General features: G+C 37.5%; 1 protein-coding gene across 2 annotated transcripts in view; it reads left to right on the forward strand.

The window, feature by feature from the left end:
• The first annotated feature begins 352 nt into the window (after positions 1–352).
• FOLH1 (folate hydrolase 1) overlaps positions 353–20665 on the forward strand; it is a 65479-nt gene continuing 45166 nt past the window's right edge. For both annotated transcript variants that reach the window (XM_060017207.1, XM_060017208.1), the window contains exons 1-4: positions 353–604; positions 2816–2921; positions 5936–6122; positions 10840–10941. In XM_060017207.1, coding sequence (XP_059873190.1) covers positions 487–604; positions 2816–2921; positions 5936–6122; positions 10840–10941 — 513 coding nt within the window. In that variant the 5' untranslated portion in view covers positions 353–486. The remainder of the gene's footprint in view (positions 605–2815; positions 2922–5935; positions 6123–10839; positions 10942–20665) is intronic.

Consider the following 20665-nt stretch of genomic DNA (forward strand, 5'->3'; position numbering starts at 1 on the left):
TGCCTGGAACATGCATTTTCCTAGACAGACAAAAGAGGATCGTTCTATTGAATTACGGGGTACTTAGTGTTCTTTTTGTGAATCGGATTGTGGTCTGGAAGTGGAGAAAGGAGAAGAGTTTGTCCTTTGCTTCCTCCTTCCCTTTCTTCCTTCTTTTCCTTTATTTTAAAATAAGGGCTAGAAATTTTCAAGCTAAACTTTTTTTTAAGCACCCCTCCGAAGGGGCCGGGTTTTCTTCTTCTGGGGACTGATACTGCCTCTTGCTCTCCGGGATTGGTTGAGAGTAAACTAGAAATACTTTCAGGGGCGGAGAAACCTTGAGTGCCCTGGGAGTGCGAGTGGACTGGGCTGGGAGTGGACTCTAGGCTGCAGAACTGCTAAAAGCGGCCCTCGAAGGAGGAAGCCTTTGTCCCGCCGCCCGCGAGGCAGCAGGGTGGCCACCGCAGAGACACCGGTCCCCGGAGGCCCCGACGGCCACACGCTGAGATGTGGAATCTCCTGCGCGAAACCGACTCGACCTTTGTGGCCTGGCGCCGCCCGCGCTGGCTGTGCGCTGGGGCCCTGGTGCTGGCCGCCTGCCTCTTCGTCCTCGGCTTCCTCTTCGGTACGGGGGCCCTCGCCACGCACAACCCCGAGCCTACCCGGCTGTTTGGCGGTTCGCGGGATTCCCGGGCCAGCTGTTGGTCTCCCGGTCTCCCGGTCTCCCGGGGGGTGGGGGAAAGTGGGGACGAACACCCGCGAGTTAGGTGGAAGTTGCTGGACGGGCTACTGTTAAGACAGTCACCCAGGGTAAGGAGTAGAACGGAGAGACTCAAAGTGAACTTGAGAAAGTTCCAACTGCTGGGGCCCTGCGAGCAATCGGTACGTTTTAGTAGGAGCGCCGGATCTCTGGGGGCATTTGCTAGGTCGTCCCAGGAGCTTTGCAAGAAACGACTCTTACCTGTTTGGGGTCTTTATCTAGTGCCTGTGCCTGGACCTGCTTCGTGTATACAGTAGGTAGAACTCAGGGCACTGCTGCGTGGGAGCCCTATTGTCTCATTCTTTCGTCCTTGCGAGTAAATAAAGAGGAACATTTAGGAGCTAACCGGCTGACATTGTCAGTGCTCTGAACAGATCCTTAATAGCAGTTCTTGAGCGTTTTCCCCTGTGTATTGATTTGCAGACTTAACCCAACTCTCCATGATTACCAGGGGGCAGCACAGATTCGCTGAGACTCTTTTAAATTCTAATATTAACTCTGCAACTTCTCTGTGTCCTTGAGCGAGTTACCGAGTCTCTCTGAGCCACAGTTTGTCAACCTTTGTAAGAATACTATCTGTAACTTAGTGGGAATCGTAAACGAAATAGCATCTAAAGCTCCTGGCACAGTACTGGGGTATTGGCACTTTTTAAAAATTCTTTTCTGGTGAGGAGATGCTTCTAACTGGACATTAATGCACAGGACTAGCGTTAAGGTATAGCCTGGTAGTTCGGCCATACTCTGAATTCTGGGTCCCCTTTCTGGGATTTAGAAGACCAGGGCATAGACCAACTAAGCTGGCTCAAATTCAGCCTCTTCTTGCTTGTTGTGTAACCTTTGAGCCACACTCTGCTCATAACTAGCATGTGGATATTAGGGTTATTGTGGGGCTTAGATAAGTGTGCTCGTTAAAGGCACACTTCAACTCGAGTTTCAGTTTTCTCAGCTGTACAACGTGGGCAAGGGTAGCATGAGGATTAAAGTCTTCTGCATCTTTTAAAAGAATTTTATTCGTCCCAGTATTGCCCTCAGCCCCACCCTTATATTCACTGCTCAGTGGCTATGGGTTCTTTATTAATGTTTGTTAATTTTTTTCCTAGGATTCTCTGCTCCCTCCCTCCCACAGGCCTCCGTCCTTTTTATCCAGCTCATTTTTTAGATCTCGATTCAAGCATTTCATCCTCCGAGTGCCCTTATCCTACAGTCTAATCCAAGTCTCTTTATTTTACATACTGGTGGAACTGTATTTCCATTTGCTGCCAACCATTTATTTCAATATGCGTGTATATATGCATCTGTGTAACGTGTATGTGATTAATAACTGGAAAGCTCCATGAAAGCTAGCTGGGTGATTTAGGTAACCATTTTATGCACAGATCATATCATTTATCTAAATAAACTATGTCACGAAGCCAACTACCAGGGCTAATGGCTCTACGCTATCTGGCTACCCATTGCTCTAGTCTCTGTTCACTGTGTGTCTTGCAGAGATGTTGGGTGAATTGGAGTTTCACTGTAGCTCTCTGAAGTTGAACTTTTGAAGCCTACTTCAACTGCAAGCACAAAATATTTAAGCTTATTTTGCTTTAGTTTCAGAACCAGAACAAATTACAATTCTGAATTGCCTTCAACTCTTTGAGATAATTTATGTACTTGAAATATACTCATAAATAATTCATTACAAACATTTACTAAATGCTTATTCTGGGTCAGCAGAGGCGTCCTCACTGAGGATAGAAGCTTTAAAGAGAAAGAAGGTGGATCTCCTCTTTGCCTTCATTTTTCCCATCAGTTGAACCATCTTCAATTTTAGCGCTAATTTCATAAAACATTTCTTAGAATAACAGCAATACTTATTGAAATTGGATTTAAAAATATGTTGCAACTGATTTGTAATTAAGTCTGTCTGCATGATTTTTTTTCCAATGGAAGTAGGCAAGAGCAATGAAACTTTGGAAAATCTCAGTTAATACCAGAGGTCATTGATGTTTTATATATGATAAATACAATAATAAGAAAAAATAGGCCCTGTCTATAAGCTCAAATCTCATTCCTATATTTGTTTGTATTTTACAGGATGGTTTACAAAATCCTCCAGTGAAGCTACTAACATTCCACGGCATAATGTGAAGAAAGCATTTTTGGATGAATTGAAAGCAGAGAACATCAAGACGTTCTTGTAGTAAGCATATACTTAAAAGTTTACTATTCTGTTTAGAAGTTTTGATTCAATATTTCATAAACAGAAACTGACTTTTTAAAAAGGTTTTATTACTGAAGATCTTGTATCATGTTTCATCTGGAGAGGATTGTACCTTCAGCTGAACTTTATCATGATAGATGTTTTAAAGCAGGTGTCACTAAACTTTTTCTGTAAAGGTCCAGCTTTTGTAGGCCAGCTGATCTGTGTCCCAACTACTCAGCTCTGCTATTGTAGCACCAAAAAAGTGATAGTAAATACGTAATTGAATAAGTGTGACAGTTTCGATAAAACTTCATTTGTAGGCACTGAAATTTAAATTTCATATAAATGATATGTCACAAAATATTATTCCTCTTGATTTTTTTCACCTATTTAAAATGTGATAACCATTTTTAGCTTGTGGTCTGTACAAAGAAAGGAAGTGAGCTGGATTTGGTCAGTGAAACATAGTTTGCTGACTCCTGTTTCAGAGGAAGATAGTATATTTTAGTCAAAAGAATAAATTTTGGACTTCGAAGGCAGACATACGCAAGTTTAAATTCCATCTTCGCCCACTGATATTAAAGTGACTTTGAGTGAATACTTAACCTTCCTGAGCCATCATTTTCACCTCTATAAAATGGGGATAGTGATATTGTTCTGATGAGCATGAAATTAGAGAGCATATATGTGACCTAGTGTAGAAACCAGCTCCCTATTTCCTGAAATAGCTATCCCTGGTGTAGGGAAAAAGAGGTAAATGAGTAAATTTTAAAAAGTATTTGCAAGGCAACTAAAAATAAAACACTTTTATTGAATAATTGATTGGAATGCTTAGCTTTTTCAAAGTGACATACTTGAAGTCCTGATAACGATTAAAGGACTGCTTAGTGAATACAAGTTATAATTTTATGTAAAAACAGTCAAGTAAGTATATATATGTATAGATGTACCTACACATAGTCATACAAACACATATGTCTATTTAATTACGATAGAATTAAAACTATCAATAAAATTTGCTAGGGCATCTATCAAGTCTTTGGAAGGGCCATTTCAAGTGAGAGACCCAGAAGCTTAAATTTTGTGGAAATCCTTCTGCCTCTTGCACTTCTTTTACTATAATTATGTATAATAGGTATAATAAAAGTGGAAGTCTGGTGAGATATAATCTTCACTCCTAGACAGGGGTGCTGCCTCTGCTTCATTTTTCCTTTTCTAACCTGTGAGATGGAGTGACCAGCAAAGAAATAAAATGAATGCCTGCCTCTAGCTCACTTTCTGGGCTGTCAGCTTCTTGCTTATTCTCCGTGGCCTTGACCAAGCTCCTCTAACTGTTTAGAACTCAAGGATTTGCATCATTAACAAACAAAAGAAAGAGATTAACAGAACCCCCCACTCACCCCTCCAAGGACCACGGAACCTCCAGAAGCCTCCTGGACTCTCCAGAATTCCAATTTGCCATTTGTCCATCAGAGTGCTTTCAGTCTATTTAGACCCTTAGGTTAGGGGTCATTAAAGCCTCAGATCCTCTGTCTTTTTCCCCTTTCTAATCCTTCGCTTTACTACTAAAAATTCTCTACTACTTCTAAGTCACCTGACTCTCAATAGTGGCTGGGGCAGCGCGTTAAGTAGGGGCTGCCTTTTCAGTCTTCCTTGGGGTGCAAGGTTGTCCTAGTTTTCCCTTTTGTTTTGTAACATCTAGTTAAATTCTCAGATCTGTTCACTATTTTGCATGTCTTTAGAGGGAATTTCCTTCTCCACCCAGTTCTGAAAGACAAGATTATTTCAGAAGAGTGTCTTAGCTTTCACTGATCTACATTTGAATACCAGTTCCGTCTTTCACTGGCTGTCTTTAGGTCATCTAACTTCTCCAAGCACTGTGCATTTGTAAACCAGATGCAATGTATGAAAACAGGAATACCAATAGCTCCCTTTATTAATTGAGATAACATAATGATCCTTGGAACATATATAAACTTTTCTAGCCAGACAGAGATGTATGAGCCTATTTTGTTAATACATGTTGTTGGCTATTTTGGATAATTTGTAAATTATTCTTCTTATTAGAAAATAACTGGATATTCTAATAGAATCAAGACAGTGTGACACACTTCTCAATTGATTAAAACAAAAAAAAATGAACTTCTGTTTCTTAGCAGTTGTCTAATTGAGGCTCAAATCTTTGTGAATTAGTGAGGTAGCAATATTCTCCCCATGTATGGATGAGAAATTGAAGACATGGCCAGGATTACACAACAAGTTAGTGGCAAAACCTGTAATGCACTGATTTTGTGGCCAGTTGATTTATTTATCCTTGGAAACAAATCTTTTTTCCTACTCATCATTTTCAGGATTAACTTTGCTCCAAATGAGTGGGTTCTAAACCTGATCATAGAACACCATTGCATCTTGGTGGGAATGACAAAACTTGTACCAGGAATTTCACTCATAATGTTACCTAACCAAACTTGGGTCTGCTAGCCTGCTGTGCAGCAAAGCCAGTCTACTGACACCAGGTTGAGGTGAAGGAGTCCAGCATTTACTGTAGGGCGTCAAATAGGGAGAACAGACAGCTTATGCTCAAAAGACCAGAAATCCCAGGTGGCTTTCAGGGGAGGGTTTTTTTTTCTTTAGCAACATATATAATTCCTTCTCTCCTTTATTTTTTATTTATTATTATTATTATTTTTTGTGGTACGTGGGACTCTCACCATTGTGGCCTCTCCCATTGCGGAGCACAGGCTCCGGACGCGCAGGCTCAGCAGCCATGGCTCAAGGGCCCAGCTGCTCCGCGGCATGTGGGATCCTCCCGGACCGGGGCACAAACCCGTGTGCCCTGTATCGGCAGGCGGACTCTCAACCACTGTGCCCCCAGAGAAGCCCCCACTTTGCTTTTGTAAAGTATAACACCTCAAAATTTTTTTTTTAATGTAAATCAGCCTTATTTGGTTGTTGATTTAAGATAAAGTCTGACTAAAAATTTCTAACCACTTTCAATTTTTTTTCAACAGCAATTTTACACGGATACCACATTTAGCTGGAACAGAACAAAACTTTCAGCTTGCAAAGCAAATTCAATCTCAGTGGAAAGAATTTGGCCTGGATTCTGTTGAGTTAGCCCATTATGATGTCCTGTTGTCCTATCCAAATAAGACTCATCCCAACTACATCTCAATAATTGATGAAGATGGAAATGAGGTAAAAAGAAAGAAAGAAAAAATAAGCCCCCCGGTCTACTATTTTGAAATACCTTATGTGAAAGAATGCCCTCTACCATCTCCAAATACTGGTAGAAATCAATATTGACACTTGTGAATGATGCCTTTTATAATCTTATTACTGGTGCCAGCTCTTTCTTATGATGTTTGAATTTATGTGATGTTGGAAAGATTCTGAAAAATTGATGTTTGATGACATTTGCTATTTTCTGTGTTTTAGTATTGTACACTAATATAAAATATGATATATCAGTAAACTTCTAAGCAACTAAATTGATACAATTTTGAAAGATTTGGACTATAAAAGATCATGCATAGATTTGAAGATGCTAGAGAATTCAGAGAAGTGCTGTTTGAGCTAGCAGGTTTTTATTTGTACTTAATGATTAAATCTCATATGATCATGTGTTCAACTCTGCGCCCAGAACTTGGGTGTGGGCATTTGGAAGGAGGAGAATTTGGACAGAAATACTATAGAATTATATCTACACTAAAAAATTTACAATCTTCTTTGCTAGTTAGGACACTTGGGAAAGAAGATAATACAAGTAATTGAGGTATTTCTTATCACGATATATATTCAATATGAAAGCTCATAAAATATAACTCAACATTCATCCCTATTTGCCTTACAGCTACCATATTTAAAGTAGCCCCTTTTACTCTGGATAGCTTCTTTCAGTCCTTTGGTTAGCTGGGCCTTCTAAATTGCATATAGCTTCAGATATGTTCAGTTTGATCAGTCAACTAAAAATGTCATGTGATTTAAGTATATATAAATTTTTAATCACCTCCCCTTATTGACTAATGAATCAGCCTCTTCTTAATAATTAATATGTTGTTTTACAGTCAGTGATTTAATCCCATGCTAAATTTCCTAATATGAGTTGAAAGTTTCCATATTCACTATTTTCAATTATAGTAGTTAATACTGTTTAACTTTAAAAAATATTATCAAACTATTTCAAAATTTTAAAAATATTTTTAAGGTAGGTATGGGGAATACTGATATACTTCCTATGGTCCCATAACCTTTATTAAATAAGCAGGGGCATATCTATATAATTAAGTATTAAGGGGTCTTTAAATGTATATTTAGGAAGATTATTTAATGATGTAATAAAATATTGGTAATGTTAAAAAATACACATACTTAAACCAAATTTGATCTATCAAATTTGGCAATTGTGTGCAATGAGGAAAATAGCAAACTTTCAATTCTCTTCTTTTTTCCTTGCTCTTCACTTCCAATTTTGACTCTACCTTTGCTTTTATTTCATTTCATTGTTTCTTTTTGCTATTATAAGCACTTATGAAATTTCTAAAGCCTGTCACTTAATATAAACCTAACTTGTAGAAGTTTCATTTTGGAGATTTTCCTGAATGGTGTTAGCTGCCAAAAGCTTATTAACTTGTTTGGAAGTTATATCATTAAATCATTTTTATTTTTACCCAAGTTTTACCTGCACAAAAAGAATCACACAGTTCTCCTAAGGGCCCCTCTATATCCCCCTTCCCTGAGGCAATCACTGTTCAGCACTGAGTGGTTCTTTTGGTATTTACTTCTGTTTCTTTAAATGACATGCTTGTATTGCTTGTGTTTCAAATTCAGGCACTATCTTTTGACCTTGTGACAGTTCAGCTCTATTCTCACCCCAACTACAAATGCTCTTTTACTGTGTCCCCATCTCCCAGTTTAATTATTGTGACTATTCATAGCCAAGCTATGTGGTAAACTGCAAACTTTTACTTTCCTGCACGACACAGAGGAGTTCCCCTTCCCACAGGCAACAAATATGATTAGCATTTTATAGATTCTGCAAGAAATATTTTTAATACTATATGCATTATTTCATCTTTGTTTACATAAGGATAACGTGCCATATGGATTGAAGTATATATATTGCCTTTTTTATGTCACAAAAAAGTAAATAGAAATTTGTAAACCAAAATTATTTTAGTTATACTCAGAATACATAATTTGAGGCTATATTAGTGAATTTTGGATAGTGAGCAGTGCTCACTGGTGTATTGTCTACCTTTGATAAAGTCACCCAAAAGACTCTTTTCCATTACCTTAAGAAACTTTTCCTAGTTGTTAGAATAACTCATAAACTTGATGTAAAATCCACCTGCTCAGTGGTGTTGTAAAATTGAAGATTACCATAAAGGCAAATCAAGTGAGACGAGCTTGAGTACTTCCTTGGCTGAAAGACTTGCTGATGGGATGACTTTGTCTCTAGATGGATTTTTATTGCACTTTAGTATAGTTTTTCTTATAATCTTTCCCAGTGATTCAGCTGCATTTGTACCCTATGTGGACCACAGAAAAATTATGGGAAAGATGGAAGATATGGGAATTTTTGAAGAGTAGTAGTTGATTTGGTGTCATTTTAGGTTCTATCAGCATCAGAAGTAGGTAACTGGTGCTCTAGTCAGTACAATATAATGTCAGCTCAGAATCACTCCCCATCTCCCACAACCCTTTGCATTACTGCACGGACCAGGACTTATAGTTTAACATTAAAAATGAGTGGTGATAGCAGGTGTCCTTGACTTGAACGTTTTTAATGTTTCACTTTAATTTTGATATTTATATCAGGTTATGTTAATTCACTTCCTTTCCAAGTTTACTAAGACTTTTTGTCATGGATTTATGTTGAATTTTATCAACACTTTTTTTCTTTTTTTTGGATATCTTTTGAGATGAGCGTATAATTTTTCTTTTTCACAATGATAATTATATTAAATGATATTCTAATATTAGACTTACCTTACATTTTTGAAATTTGTAATATTAGTCAGTAGTAGTTTTCAACTCGTATATCTATATATATTCAGTTTATACTCATAGCATGTTTGGCCTGTATTTCTGCAATTTGCTTATTGGGGTATAATTTCTAGATTAGACTTGCCTTATAAAATGAGCTGAGTTTTTAATCTCTGAAATACGTTGTGTTATACTTAATCTTTTACTTTCAAACTCAAAGTAAAACCAGTTGGTTTTGATACTTTGTTTTGTGGGAGATTTTAAAGTACTGATTCAATTTTTTTTATTGTTATAGGACTATTTAGGTTTTAAAAAATGCATCCTTATGTCAGTTTTAATAAATTTTTTAAAATGCATTTTTCCATTTCATCTAAGATTTCAATTATTGGCACAGTTCTTCCTAGTAGTTTCTTATTACCTTTTTGAATCTGTTTGACATCTATAGATATGAATTTTTTTCAACCCTTAATATTATTTATTTGTGCTTACCTTATATTTTTTTCTTATTGACATTGACAGAGATATGTCAATTTTACCTGTATTTTCAAAGAATAAACCTTCAGCTTTGGCAATCATTTCTTGTATATATGTTTTATGTTTCATTAATTCTGTTCTTACTTAATATAATTTCCTCTTTTACCTTCCTGGTGTCTATTTTGCGGTTCTTTGTAACATTTTCAGTTGAATACTTAATTTATTGATGTTCAACCTTTCTTCTTTTCTAACATGAGTATTTAAAACCATAAATTTCCTTCTAAGAGCCACTTCAACTAGATCTCACAAGTTTGGAGAAGTGTTTTAGTTATCATTAATATCTTAATATTTTCTAAGTTCTATGTTTTCATCTTTGAACCTTGGAGCTATTTAGGGGTATTTATAAATTCCAAATTTAAAAGTTATTCCACTCTCGGTTTCATCTGATTTTCTAACTTAACTACATTGTGATCAGATAATGTGGTTTGTATGACACTAGTCATTTAGCAATTGTTGAGGCTTCCTTTATAGCCTATTATGTGGTCAATTTTTATAAATGTTCTGTGTTTATTTGAAAAAATTGTATTCAGCTGTTGAGTTTAATGATCTTATATTTGTTCATTAGTTCAAGTTTGTTAATTGTTTGGCTAAAATCGCCTTTATCCTTGATGTAGTCTTATTTTGTCTGCAATCTTTATTAATTGCTGGGAAAGGAATGTTAGATTATCTCACTATAGTGGTGGATTATTTTTATTTCCCTTTGGAATTCTGTCAGTTTCTTCTTCCTGTAGCTTGGAGCTCTCTTTTAGAGGTAGTGGTTTGGAACCTAAAAAAAAAATTGATACCTACTTAACAATGACAGTGATACACTTGAAAGATTATATTATATTTGGTTCAAAGTGAATTTAACATTAATTTGCTCCCAAGTAATTATCTTAGCATTTTTATAAGTGACTAAGAATATTGTACGCTGTTATTTTTATTTGGGAATTAAAGTTTTCCTTCTAAATCAAAAGCTAGTGCTTATACATCCTCTAAGGGTCTCTAAGTTTATTCATCTCATGAAATCCTCATAGCCTCTAACACAGTGCTGGCTCTTTGATCTGTATCTTTTTTTTTTTTTTTGCGGTACGCGGGCCTCTCACTGTTGTGGCCTCTTCCGTTGCAGAGCACAGGCTCCGGACACGCAGGCTCAGCGGCCATGGCTCACGGGCCCAGCCGCTCCGCGGCATGTGGGATCTTCCCGGACCGGGGCACGAACCCGTGTCCCCTGCATTGGCAGGCGGACTCTCAACCACTGCGCCACCAGGGAAGCCCTGATCTGTATCTTTAAAATACCAAAGGCTTCATTAACCATCTACTGACAGAAAGAGATAGTACACATTTCCTTGTTTGGTCATAGTAATGAAACTTTACCTGATTTGCCTCTGATTATTATATTTTGTTTCTCTAGATTTTCAACACATCATTATTTGAACCACCTCCTCCAGGATATGAAAATGTTTCAGATGTTGTTCCACCTTTCAGTGCCTTTTCTCCACAAGGAATGCCAGAGGTAAAAATGCATGCAATAAAATAGAAATAACAAAGAGAACTTCCTTATACATACAGGCAATAATTAAAGAGGTATTAAGGAGGTTTTTGATGTAATCCAAATTCACCTTTTTTTATATTTAAGAAATAGAATTTCTTAGTAATAAAAAGGAATACATACTATTTTGTGTTCATAGTGTTTTTTAAGATAAAATTTACTACACTGAGATGGAGAAATCCAAAATGTACATTTATGGACTTTTGACAAATGCATACACCTGTGTAATGCAAACCCCATCAACATATAGAATACTACTATCACTTCAGAAAGTACTTTTGAGCCCCTTCTCAATCAACTCCACACACTCTCAAGGCAATCATTCTTCTGATTTTTTTTTGCCACCTTTGATTAGTTTTGCCTATACTAGAAATTCATATAGATAGAATTGATAGCATGTAATCATTTGTGTCTATTTTCTTTCACTAAGCATAGGGTCTGTGAAATTCACATGTTTTGCATTTATCAGTAGATTGTTCCTTTTTATTGCCAAGTAATTTCCATTGTATGAAAATACTACATATCTTACTACCACTGTATAAGTTGGATTAAGTTTCAAAGAACTTGAATGAGAATTTGAAATTGTTGCCATTTTCAAGTGAAGAGTATGAATGTCCATTTTAGAAAATGTTACGTGGTTTACTCAATAAAGCAGTGTGGGTGCTTCCCTGGTGGCACAGTGGTTGAGAGTCCGCCTGCTGATGCAGGGGACATGGGTTCGTGCCCCGGTCCGGGAAGATCCCACATGCCGCGGAGCGGCTTGGCCCGTGAGCCATAGCCACTGAGCCTGAGCGTCCGGAGCCTGTGCTCTGCAACGGGAGAGGCCACAACAGTGAGAGGCCCATGTACCAAAGAAAAAAAAAAAGAATAAAGCAGTGTGTATAACTATCATCTGAGATTTCACAGTAAATCCCCAGATTCTTGCATAGTACTTTGTTTTTTTATAAGAAAGTTAAATTTGAAAGAGTTGAATATAATTTATTAATGTCTTTTAAAATGTTATATCTCCTACCGTAATATTTACATTAAGTAGATTCAGTTTTGGACATATTGAGTTTGAGGTGCCTAGGATATATTTCAAGAAGTTGCTAATAGACAATTGGGCATATTGAAATATCACTCAATAGGGAGATAAGGGCTTGACTATCATCAGAAACATCCTAAGTAAAAAATTTACATTTAGAATTGAATTGACATTTAAAGTTCTATCTTCACCAATTAGTTAAAATTTATTGCAAGAATATAAGGATGATTTAATATTTGGCAATGCCGTGTTTTTTAATAAGTAAAGTTAAAAAACACTATTTTTATTGTTTTCTAATGTTTTGAATATTTGATTAACTTATAATTTAAAAACTCTCACAAACTTAGAATAGAATATTTTCTATTGGTTGTATGAAATTTACTTCAAATGAGTAGTTAACATCATAGTTAAGGGAACAGTATTAGAAAAATTCTCCCTAAATATTTACACATAAATAGAATGCTTATAATCACTATAATTATTTCATAATTGACATGACATAGAAATAAGTTATATAAAAATTGGGAATGAAGATATAGTATATTTTAAAACTCAGGTGTCTTGAGGTCACCTAGACTTATTCCTCAAGGAATAATAATAATGGGTCCATGTAAGATCCTTAATTTAATTTCTTTCCTTTCATCTCTCATCCCTATTTTCAATCTCATTCCTCTTCTCCACTCCACTACACCCTGCCACTGACTCTAATGTATTTATACTTTTAGAAATGTATGTATTCTTACAAAAACATGGCCTTAATTTTGTGATTGGTGTATTTTAAATGTACGCAAATAATATTATACCTTAGGTCTTACTTGGTCTCTTACTGTTTTTCAATCAACTTTTTTTTAATCTATTGCTTTATGTCAGAGTAGTTTGTTACTTTTCACAGTTGCATGTTATCCCATGTTATCATGCACACCACATGTAACTTATCCATTCTCTTAGTGGCAAACACGTGGTTTGCCTCTAAATTTAAATTACCACAAACAGTGTTGGAGTGAATATGCTCATGTATGGGCTCTCTGTGTAAACTAAACCAGGTATGGGATTGCTGGTTTGTAGGGAATACTTCATTTCACACTGTCAAGAGTGTAGCAGTTTACTGCTCCCTCCAATACTGTATGAGTGTTCCTTTCTTCTCACATTTTCATCAATGGCTGAAGTTATGTAACTTTCTAAATTTTGCTCATCTAATTGTTTTGTTGTTGTTTTAATTTATTTTGATTCACATTTTTTTATTACAAATAAGATTGTACATCTCCAAATATATTTATTAGCTATGCTGTGTTTTTGCTCTGTGAAATGATTAATTATAGTCTTCTTTTCCTGTTGAGTTTCTGACCTTTTTCTTATTAACTTCAGAGGTTTCTTAAATATTTTAGTTATTCATCTCCTATTGGTTTAGATATTGCAAACAGCTTCTCCTAAGTTTTCACCTATATTTGTTCATGTTATTTATGTTGCTTTTTACTGAAAAGGATTCTTTAATTGTGATATTGTCCAGTGTTCTCTTTATGTTTTCACACTTTGGGTCTTTATTAATTTCCTCATTCATTATTTTTTTAAACATCTTTATTGAAGTATAATTGCTTTACAAGGTTGTGTTAGTTTCTGCTGTATAATAAAGTGAATCAGCTATATGTATACATATATCCCCATATCCCCTCCCTCTTGCACCTAACATAGGCAGAACACTCTATGACATAAATCACAGCAAGATCCTTTTTCACCCATATCCTAGAGAAATGGATATAAAGACAAAAATAAACAAATGAGACCTAATGAAACTTAAAAGCTTTTGCACAGCAAAGGAAATTATAAACAATCATATAAAACACAGATTCTGATTCCCATCACCTGAGTTTCAGTAGGTCTTGGGTGAAGCCTGAGAGTTTGTTTCCAGCAAGTTGCTAGATATTGTTGATTCTGCTGGTTCAAGATCCATGGTTTGAGAACCACTGGTCTCACGTCCCAATTCTGTCTCTATTAACAAGAGCAGGAAGATGGAAGCTTAAAAGAAATGGAAAATTGTAGGCTAACAGTGCAAGATTGTATTTATTCCCAGTTATAGAACAATGGTACAGTGTAAATTTTACAAGAAGGTCATTGTCTGAAAATAAATATTTTTTTTCTAACTAGCAGTGACAACTTGCATTTGTGAAGTGCCGAGAGGGCCTATCTGTCCACACTTGTTTTCATTTTCAAAGTTTACTGTCATTTGCAACCTAATATCTTCTCCAATCCCTTCTCCATCATAATTTGCTTTGTGAGGAGTGCAGATTTATTAAAAGATAGCCACAATTTACAGACATTTACAGAAGTCTTCTCAAAGTTGGTGATATTAAATATGAATAAATTTCAAGTAGAACATTTACACTAAAACAAAATTCACTGAAACCAAATTGGTTAATGGCTTTGTATTCACAGTAGTATAAGAGTGAGCTCCAGAGAAGACTAACAGTTATAAATCAGACATACAGTGCTATCATCAATAGTGCATTAATATTGCATTGGTCTTAGGAGGAAAAGTAATAGCTAAAACTAATCCTTTTACTGAAGCAAAGATTCAGATGTCACCTTCTCAATAGACTTTCTCTCTTTTTCAAAAATTGCACCCAACTGAGTACAGTACAAATTCCCTGTTTGCCTACTGTATTTAAACTTTTTTTTTGAATTTTTCTACAGAACTAATCACCTTTTAATATAATATACAATTTACTTAGTTATTAATTTTATTGTTTATTATCTTTTCTCTCTGCTTTCCACATGAATGTAAGTTTCTTCAAGGACAGGGATTTGCTGTATCCCTAATTCCTAGAATGATATGCCCTCAACGGGTTTGTGGAATGAATCCTAAAATCAGCTTGGAAACAACCTTATGTCAATATGTTATAAATTTGTTGTGCACATGTTATGAGATGTAGTTAAAGAGGAAAATAATAACCAAAATAAAATGATAGGATATCAGAAATCGTGTAGGACAGGGACTTCAAACTCTAGGGTATGTGAAGACTTTCCAAAGGCAGACATAGGATCGTTTTAAATAAATCAGTTGCATCATCAATTTCTCAGTGGACTCTTCCATGGTATTGAGACCTAGCCCGTGGTGAGGTCTCAGTAGTACTCTGTCTCCACCTCCCTATTTACAGTTATTTTTATCTTATTTTATGAATGAGAGACATCACTCATTCATCCTAAAACAAGATGAAGAATATCTCTGAGTAGTAAAAACAATCTCTGGGACTCCAAACAAAGAGACAATAGTGAAAGATTCTAATAGCTGGGTAACAAAGATTTGGCAAGTCAAATGGTTTATAGTTGAACAAAATTAAAGATGAACCTAATTGAGTTTCCAGCTGGTATCATTAGAATTAATTTGGATAAAAGATCAGTGTGAGATTTAGGAGTTGTAACTTGGAAAGAGTTTAAATAATATAAGGAAATTCCATTTTTTATCATCCCCATCCTGAGGTTTCTCAGAACTTGTCTAAAAACAAGAAATGTAAATAAAACTGAGAGTGAGTCCTGACTCATTCTGGAAATAATTTATTCATCCGTAGATCCATGACCTAATGTTTTAACATCCCATAGCACTAAAAGTTGTATTTCAAGTAAAATTTTATGCTTAGGTATGTATTATTTATAAAAGTTTGTAATGATGTTGTTAGGCTCAATTGATACTACTAATAATTATAATAGTAAATTACTCTTGAAGAATTTTCTTAACATGTACAGCTTGTCATAGGAAATAAATATTTTTAAACACTACACACACACACACACACACACACACACACACACACACACACATTCTTAATCAAGGCAAGTTTGGCAGTGATTAATAAAAGACTTGCAAATATACCCAGATTCTAGGTAACAGAAACTGAAATGGAATTTAGCATGCTAGATGGTTATTAAGGAATGTTCTCTTGGGATCAATATCTGTAGCAGGGAGGAGAAGGAAGCTGGCATAGGCAGAGGGAGAAGCTGCACCTCAGTGCTAGCTCAAGGACAGCCTCAGCTGATCCAATGGGCAGCTCTGGAGTCAGAATAGCCTTTCAAGATTGTCCTGGGCTGGACAAAGATGTCCAGGTGTTCATATTCCCACATCGATCAGTCATTGAACATGTGCATCCTAAGAAGGGGCATGACCTTGAACAAGGTGGCTGTCTGTAGCTGATCGTAAGCAAGGGGCTGACTCCTGAAGGCTGCCTGCAGAGAGCCTGCCCTGCAGCAGGAGCAAGAACATCTTCAGTGAAGGGGAATCGACACCAACGCACTGGTGTCCAGCACAAACACATTTTACTTTAGAGTAAAATGCTTTAGGGAAACGGGCAAATACAACTTCAAGGAGAAAAAGCGATGATAAAATTCTGACTGAAGAGTGTGGTTTTAAAGTGGATGATATTGAATAAAAAATCATTATAATATTTAAATTCCTTTGGATATAAATAAAAAGTGAGGCAAGACTACTTCTGAAAATGTTAATATTTATAATGTGCTGGAAATTGCATTGTTCACCACAACTTAAAGACATGCCAAAAAATTTCAGATGTCAACTTAAAAAATAAAGGTGGGGGGCTTCCCTGGTGACACAGTGGTTGAGAGTCCGCCTGCCAATGCAGGGGACACGGGTTCGTGCCCTGGTTCGGGAAGATCCCACATGCCACGGAGCGGCTGGGCCCGTGAGCCATGGCCGCTGAGCCTGAGCGTCCGGAGCCTGTGCTGCACAACGGGAGAGGCCACAGCAGTGAGAGGCCCACATACCACAAAAAATAAAATAAAAAAATAAAAAAAATAAAAAAATTAAAAAAATAAAGGGGGGGGAGGACCTTCAAGATGGTGGAGGAGTAAGATGTGGAGATCACCTTTCTCCCCACAAATATATCAAAAATACATCTACATATGGAACAACTCCTACAGAACACCTACTGAATGCTTGCAGAAGACCTGACTTCCCAAAAAGCAAGAAATTCCCCATGTACCTGGGTAGGGCAAAAGAAAAAAGAAAAAAACAGAGACAAAAGAATAGGCATGGGACCTGCACCACTGGGAGGGAGCTGTGAAGGAGGAAAAGTTTCCACACACTAGGAAGCCCCTTCACTGGTGGAGACGGGGGAGGGCAGGGGGCGGGAAGCTTCGGAGCCATGGAGGAGAGCACAGCAACAGAGCTGCAGAGGGCAAAGTGGAGAGATTCCCGAACAGAGGATCGGTGCCGACCAGCACTCACCAGGCCGAGAGGCCTGTCTGCTCACCTGCCAGGGCAGGCGGGGCTGGGAGCTGAGGCTCGGGCTTCGGAGGTCAGACCCCAGGGAGAGGACTGGGGTTGGCTACATGAACACAGCCTGAAAGGGGCTAATGCGCCACAGCTAGCTGGGAGGGAGTCCGGGAAAAAGTTTGGAACTGCCAAAGAGTCAAAAGACCTCAGGGTGTGCGAGGAGAGGGGATTCACAGCACCGCCTAAATGAGTTCCAGAGACGGGCGCAAGCCTCGGACACCAGAGACAGGCATGAAATGCTAAGGCTGCTACTGCAGCCACCAAGAATACTGTGTGTCAAAAACAGAAATACAGATCAATGGAACAGGATAGAAAGCCCAGAGATAAACCCACACACATATGGGCAACTTATCTTTGATAAAGGAGGCAAGAATATACAGTGGAGAAAAGACAGCCTCTTCAATAAGTGGTGCTGGGAAAACTGGACAGCTACATTTAAAAGAATGAAATTAGAACACTCCCTAACACCATACACAAAAATAAACTCAAAATGGATTAAAGACCTAAATGTAAGGCCAGACACTATCAAACTCTTAGATGTTGAGGAAAACATAGGCAGAAAACTATGACATAAATCACAGCAAGATTCTTTTTGACCCACCTCCTAGAGAAATGGAAATAAAAACAAAAATAAACAAATGGGACCTATGAAACTTAAAAGCTTTTGCACAGCAAAGGAAACCATAAACAAGACCAAAAGACAACCCTCAGAATGGGAAAAATATTTGCAAACGAAGAAACTGACAAAGAATTAATCTCCAAAATTTACAAGCAGCTCATGCAACTTAATAACAAAAAAACAAAAACCCAATCCAAAAATGGGCAGAAGACCTAAGTAGACATTTCTCCAAAGAAGGTATACAGATTGCCAACAAACACATGAAAGAATGCTCAACATCATTAATCATTAGAGAAATGCAAATCAAAACTACAATGAGATATCATCTCACACTGGTCAGAATGGCCATCATCAAAAAATCTAGAAACAATAAATGCTGGAGAGGGTGTGGAGAAAAGGGAACCCTCTTGCACTGTTGGTGGGAATGCAAATTGATACAGCCACTATGAAGAACAGTATGGACATTCCTTAAAAAACTAAAAATAGACCTACCATATGACCCAGCAATCCAACTACTGGGCATATACCCTGAGAAAACCATAATTCAAAAATAGTCATGTACCAAAATGTTCATTGCAGCTCTATTTACAATATCCAGGACATGGAAGAAACCTAAGTGTCCATCAACAGTTGAATGGATAAAGAAGATGTGGCACATATATACAATGGAATATTACTCAGCCATAATAAGAAACGAAACAGTTATTTGTAGTGAGGTAGATGGACCTAGAGTCTGTCATACAGAGTGAAGTAAGTCAGAAAGAGAAAAACAAATACCGTATGCTAACACATATATATGGAATCTAACAAAGAAAATAAAAAGGTCATGAAGAACCTAGGGGTAAGATGGGAATAAAGACACAGACCTACTAGAGGATGGACTTGAGGGTATGGGGAGGGAGAAGGGTAAGCTGTGACAAAATGAGAGAGTGGCATGGACATATATACACTACCAAGAGTGAAAAAGATAGCTAGTGGGAAACAGCCACAGCATAGGGAGATCAGCTTGGTAGTTTGTGACCACCTATAGGGATGGGATAGGGAGGGTGGGAGGGATGGAGATGCAAGAGGGAAGAGATATGGGAACATATGTATATGTATAACTGATTCACTTTGTTATCAAGCTGAAACTAATACACCATTGTAAAGCAATTATACTCCAATAAAGATGTTAAAAAAAAAAAAGAATCCTGTGTGCGAGGTCACTATCCACATCTCCCCTCCCAGGAGCCAGTGCAGCCCGTCACTACCAGGGGCCTGTGACCCAGGGACAACTTCCCCGCGAGAGCACACGATGCCCTCAAGCTGTTGCAATGTCATGCTGGCCTCTGCCATTGCAGGCTCGCCTCACGTTCTGTACCCCTCTGGCCTGAGTGAGCCAGAGCCCCCATATCAGCCGCTACTTTAACCCCCTCCTGTCTGGGTGAAGAACAGACACCAGAGGGCAACCTACATGCAGATGCGGGGTCAAAACCAAAGCTGAATCCCAGGAGCTATGTGCACAAAGAAGAGAAGGGGAAATCTCTCTGTGCAGCCTCAGGAGCAGTGGATTAAATCTCCACAATCAATTTGATGTGCCCTGCATCTGTGGAATAACTCAATAGACAATGAATCATCCCAAAACTGAGGCAGTGGACTTTGGGAGCAACTGTAGACTTGGGGTTTGCTTTCTGCATCTAATTTGTTTCTAGTTTTATGTTTATCATAGTTTAGTATTTAGACTTATTATCATAGGTAGCTTTGTTTATTGATTTGGTTGCTCTTTTCCTTTTTTAATATATATATATATATATATATATATATATATATATATATATATATATATATAGTTTGTTTCTTTGTTTTCCTTTTTCTTTTTGTGAGTTTGTATCTGTATGCTTCTTTCTGTGATATTGTCTGTATAGGTTTGCTTTTACCATTTGTCCTAGTGTTCTGTCTGTCCATTTTTTTTCCTTTAGTATAGTTTTTAGCACTTGTTATCATTGATGGATGTGTTTATTGGTTTGGTTGCTCTTTTTTTTAATTACTTTTTAATTTTAATAATTAATTTTAATTTTTTTATTTTAATAACTTTATTTTATTATTTTCTTTTCTTTTTTTCTTTCCTCCCTTTTCTTCTGAGCTGTGTGGCTGACAGTGTCTTGGTGCTCTGTCTAGGTGTTAGGCCTGAGCCTCTTGAGGTGGGAGAGCTGAATTCAGGACATTGGCCCACCAGAGACCTCCCAGCCCCTTGTAATACTAATTGGCGAGAACTCTCCCAGAGATCTCCATCTCAACACTAGGACCCAGCTCCACTCAACGACCAGCAAGCTCCATTGCTGGACACCCCATGCCAAACAACTAGCAAGACAGGAACACAACCCCATCCATTAACAGAGAGGCTGCCTAAAATCATACTAAGTTCACAGACACCCCAAAACACACCACCAGATGCGGTCCTGCCCACCAGAAAGACAAGATCCAGCTTCACCCACCAGAACACAGGCCGCAATTTCCTCCATCAGGAAGCCTACACAACCCACTGAACCAACATTACCCACTGGAGGCAGACACCCAAAACAATGGGAACTATGAACCTACAGCCTGAGAAAAGGAGACCTTAAACACAGTAAGTTAAGCAAAATGAGAAAACAGAAAAATACACAGCAGATGAAGGAGCAAGGTTAAAACCCACCAGGCCAAAAAATGAAGAGGAAATAGACAGTCTACCTGAAAAAAAATTCAGAGTAATGATAGTAAAGATGATCCAAAACCATGGAAATAG

The sequence above is a fragment of the Delphinus delphis genome, chromosome 8 (assembly GCF_949987515.2).
Source record: "Delphinus delphis chromosome 8, mDelDel1.2, whole genome shotgun sequence".
Classification (NCBI taxonomy): Eukaryota; Metazoa; Chordata; class Mammalia; order Artiodactyla; family Delphinidae; genus Delphinus; species Delphinus delphis.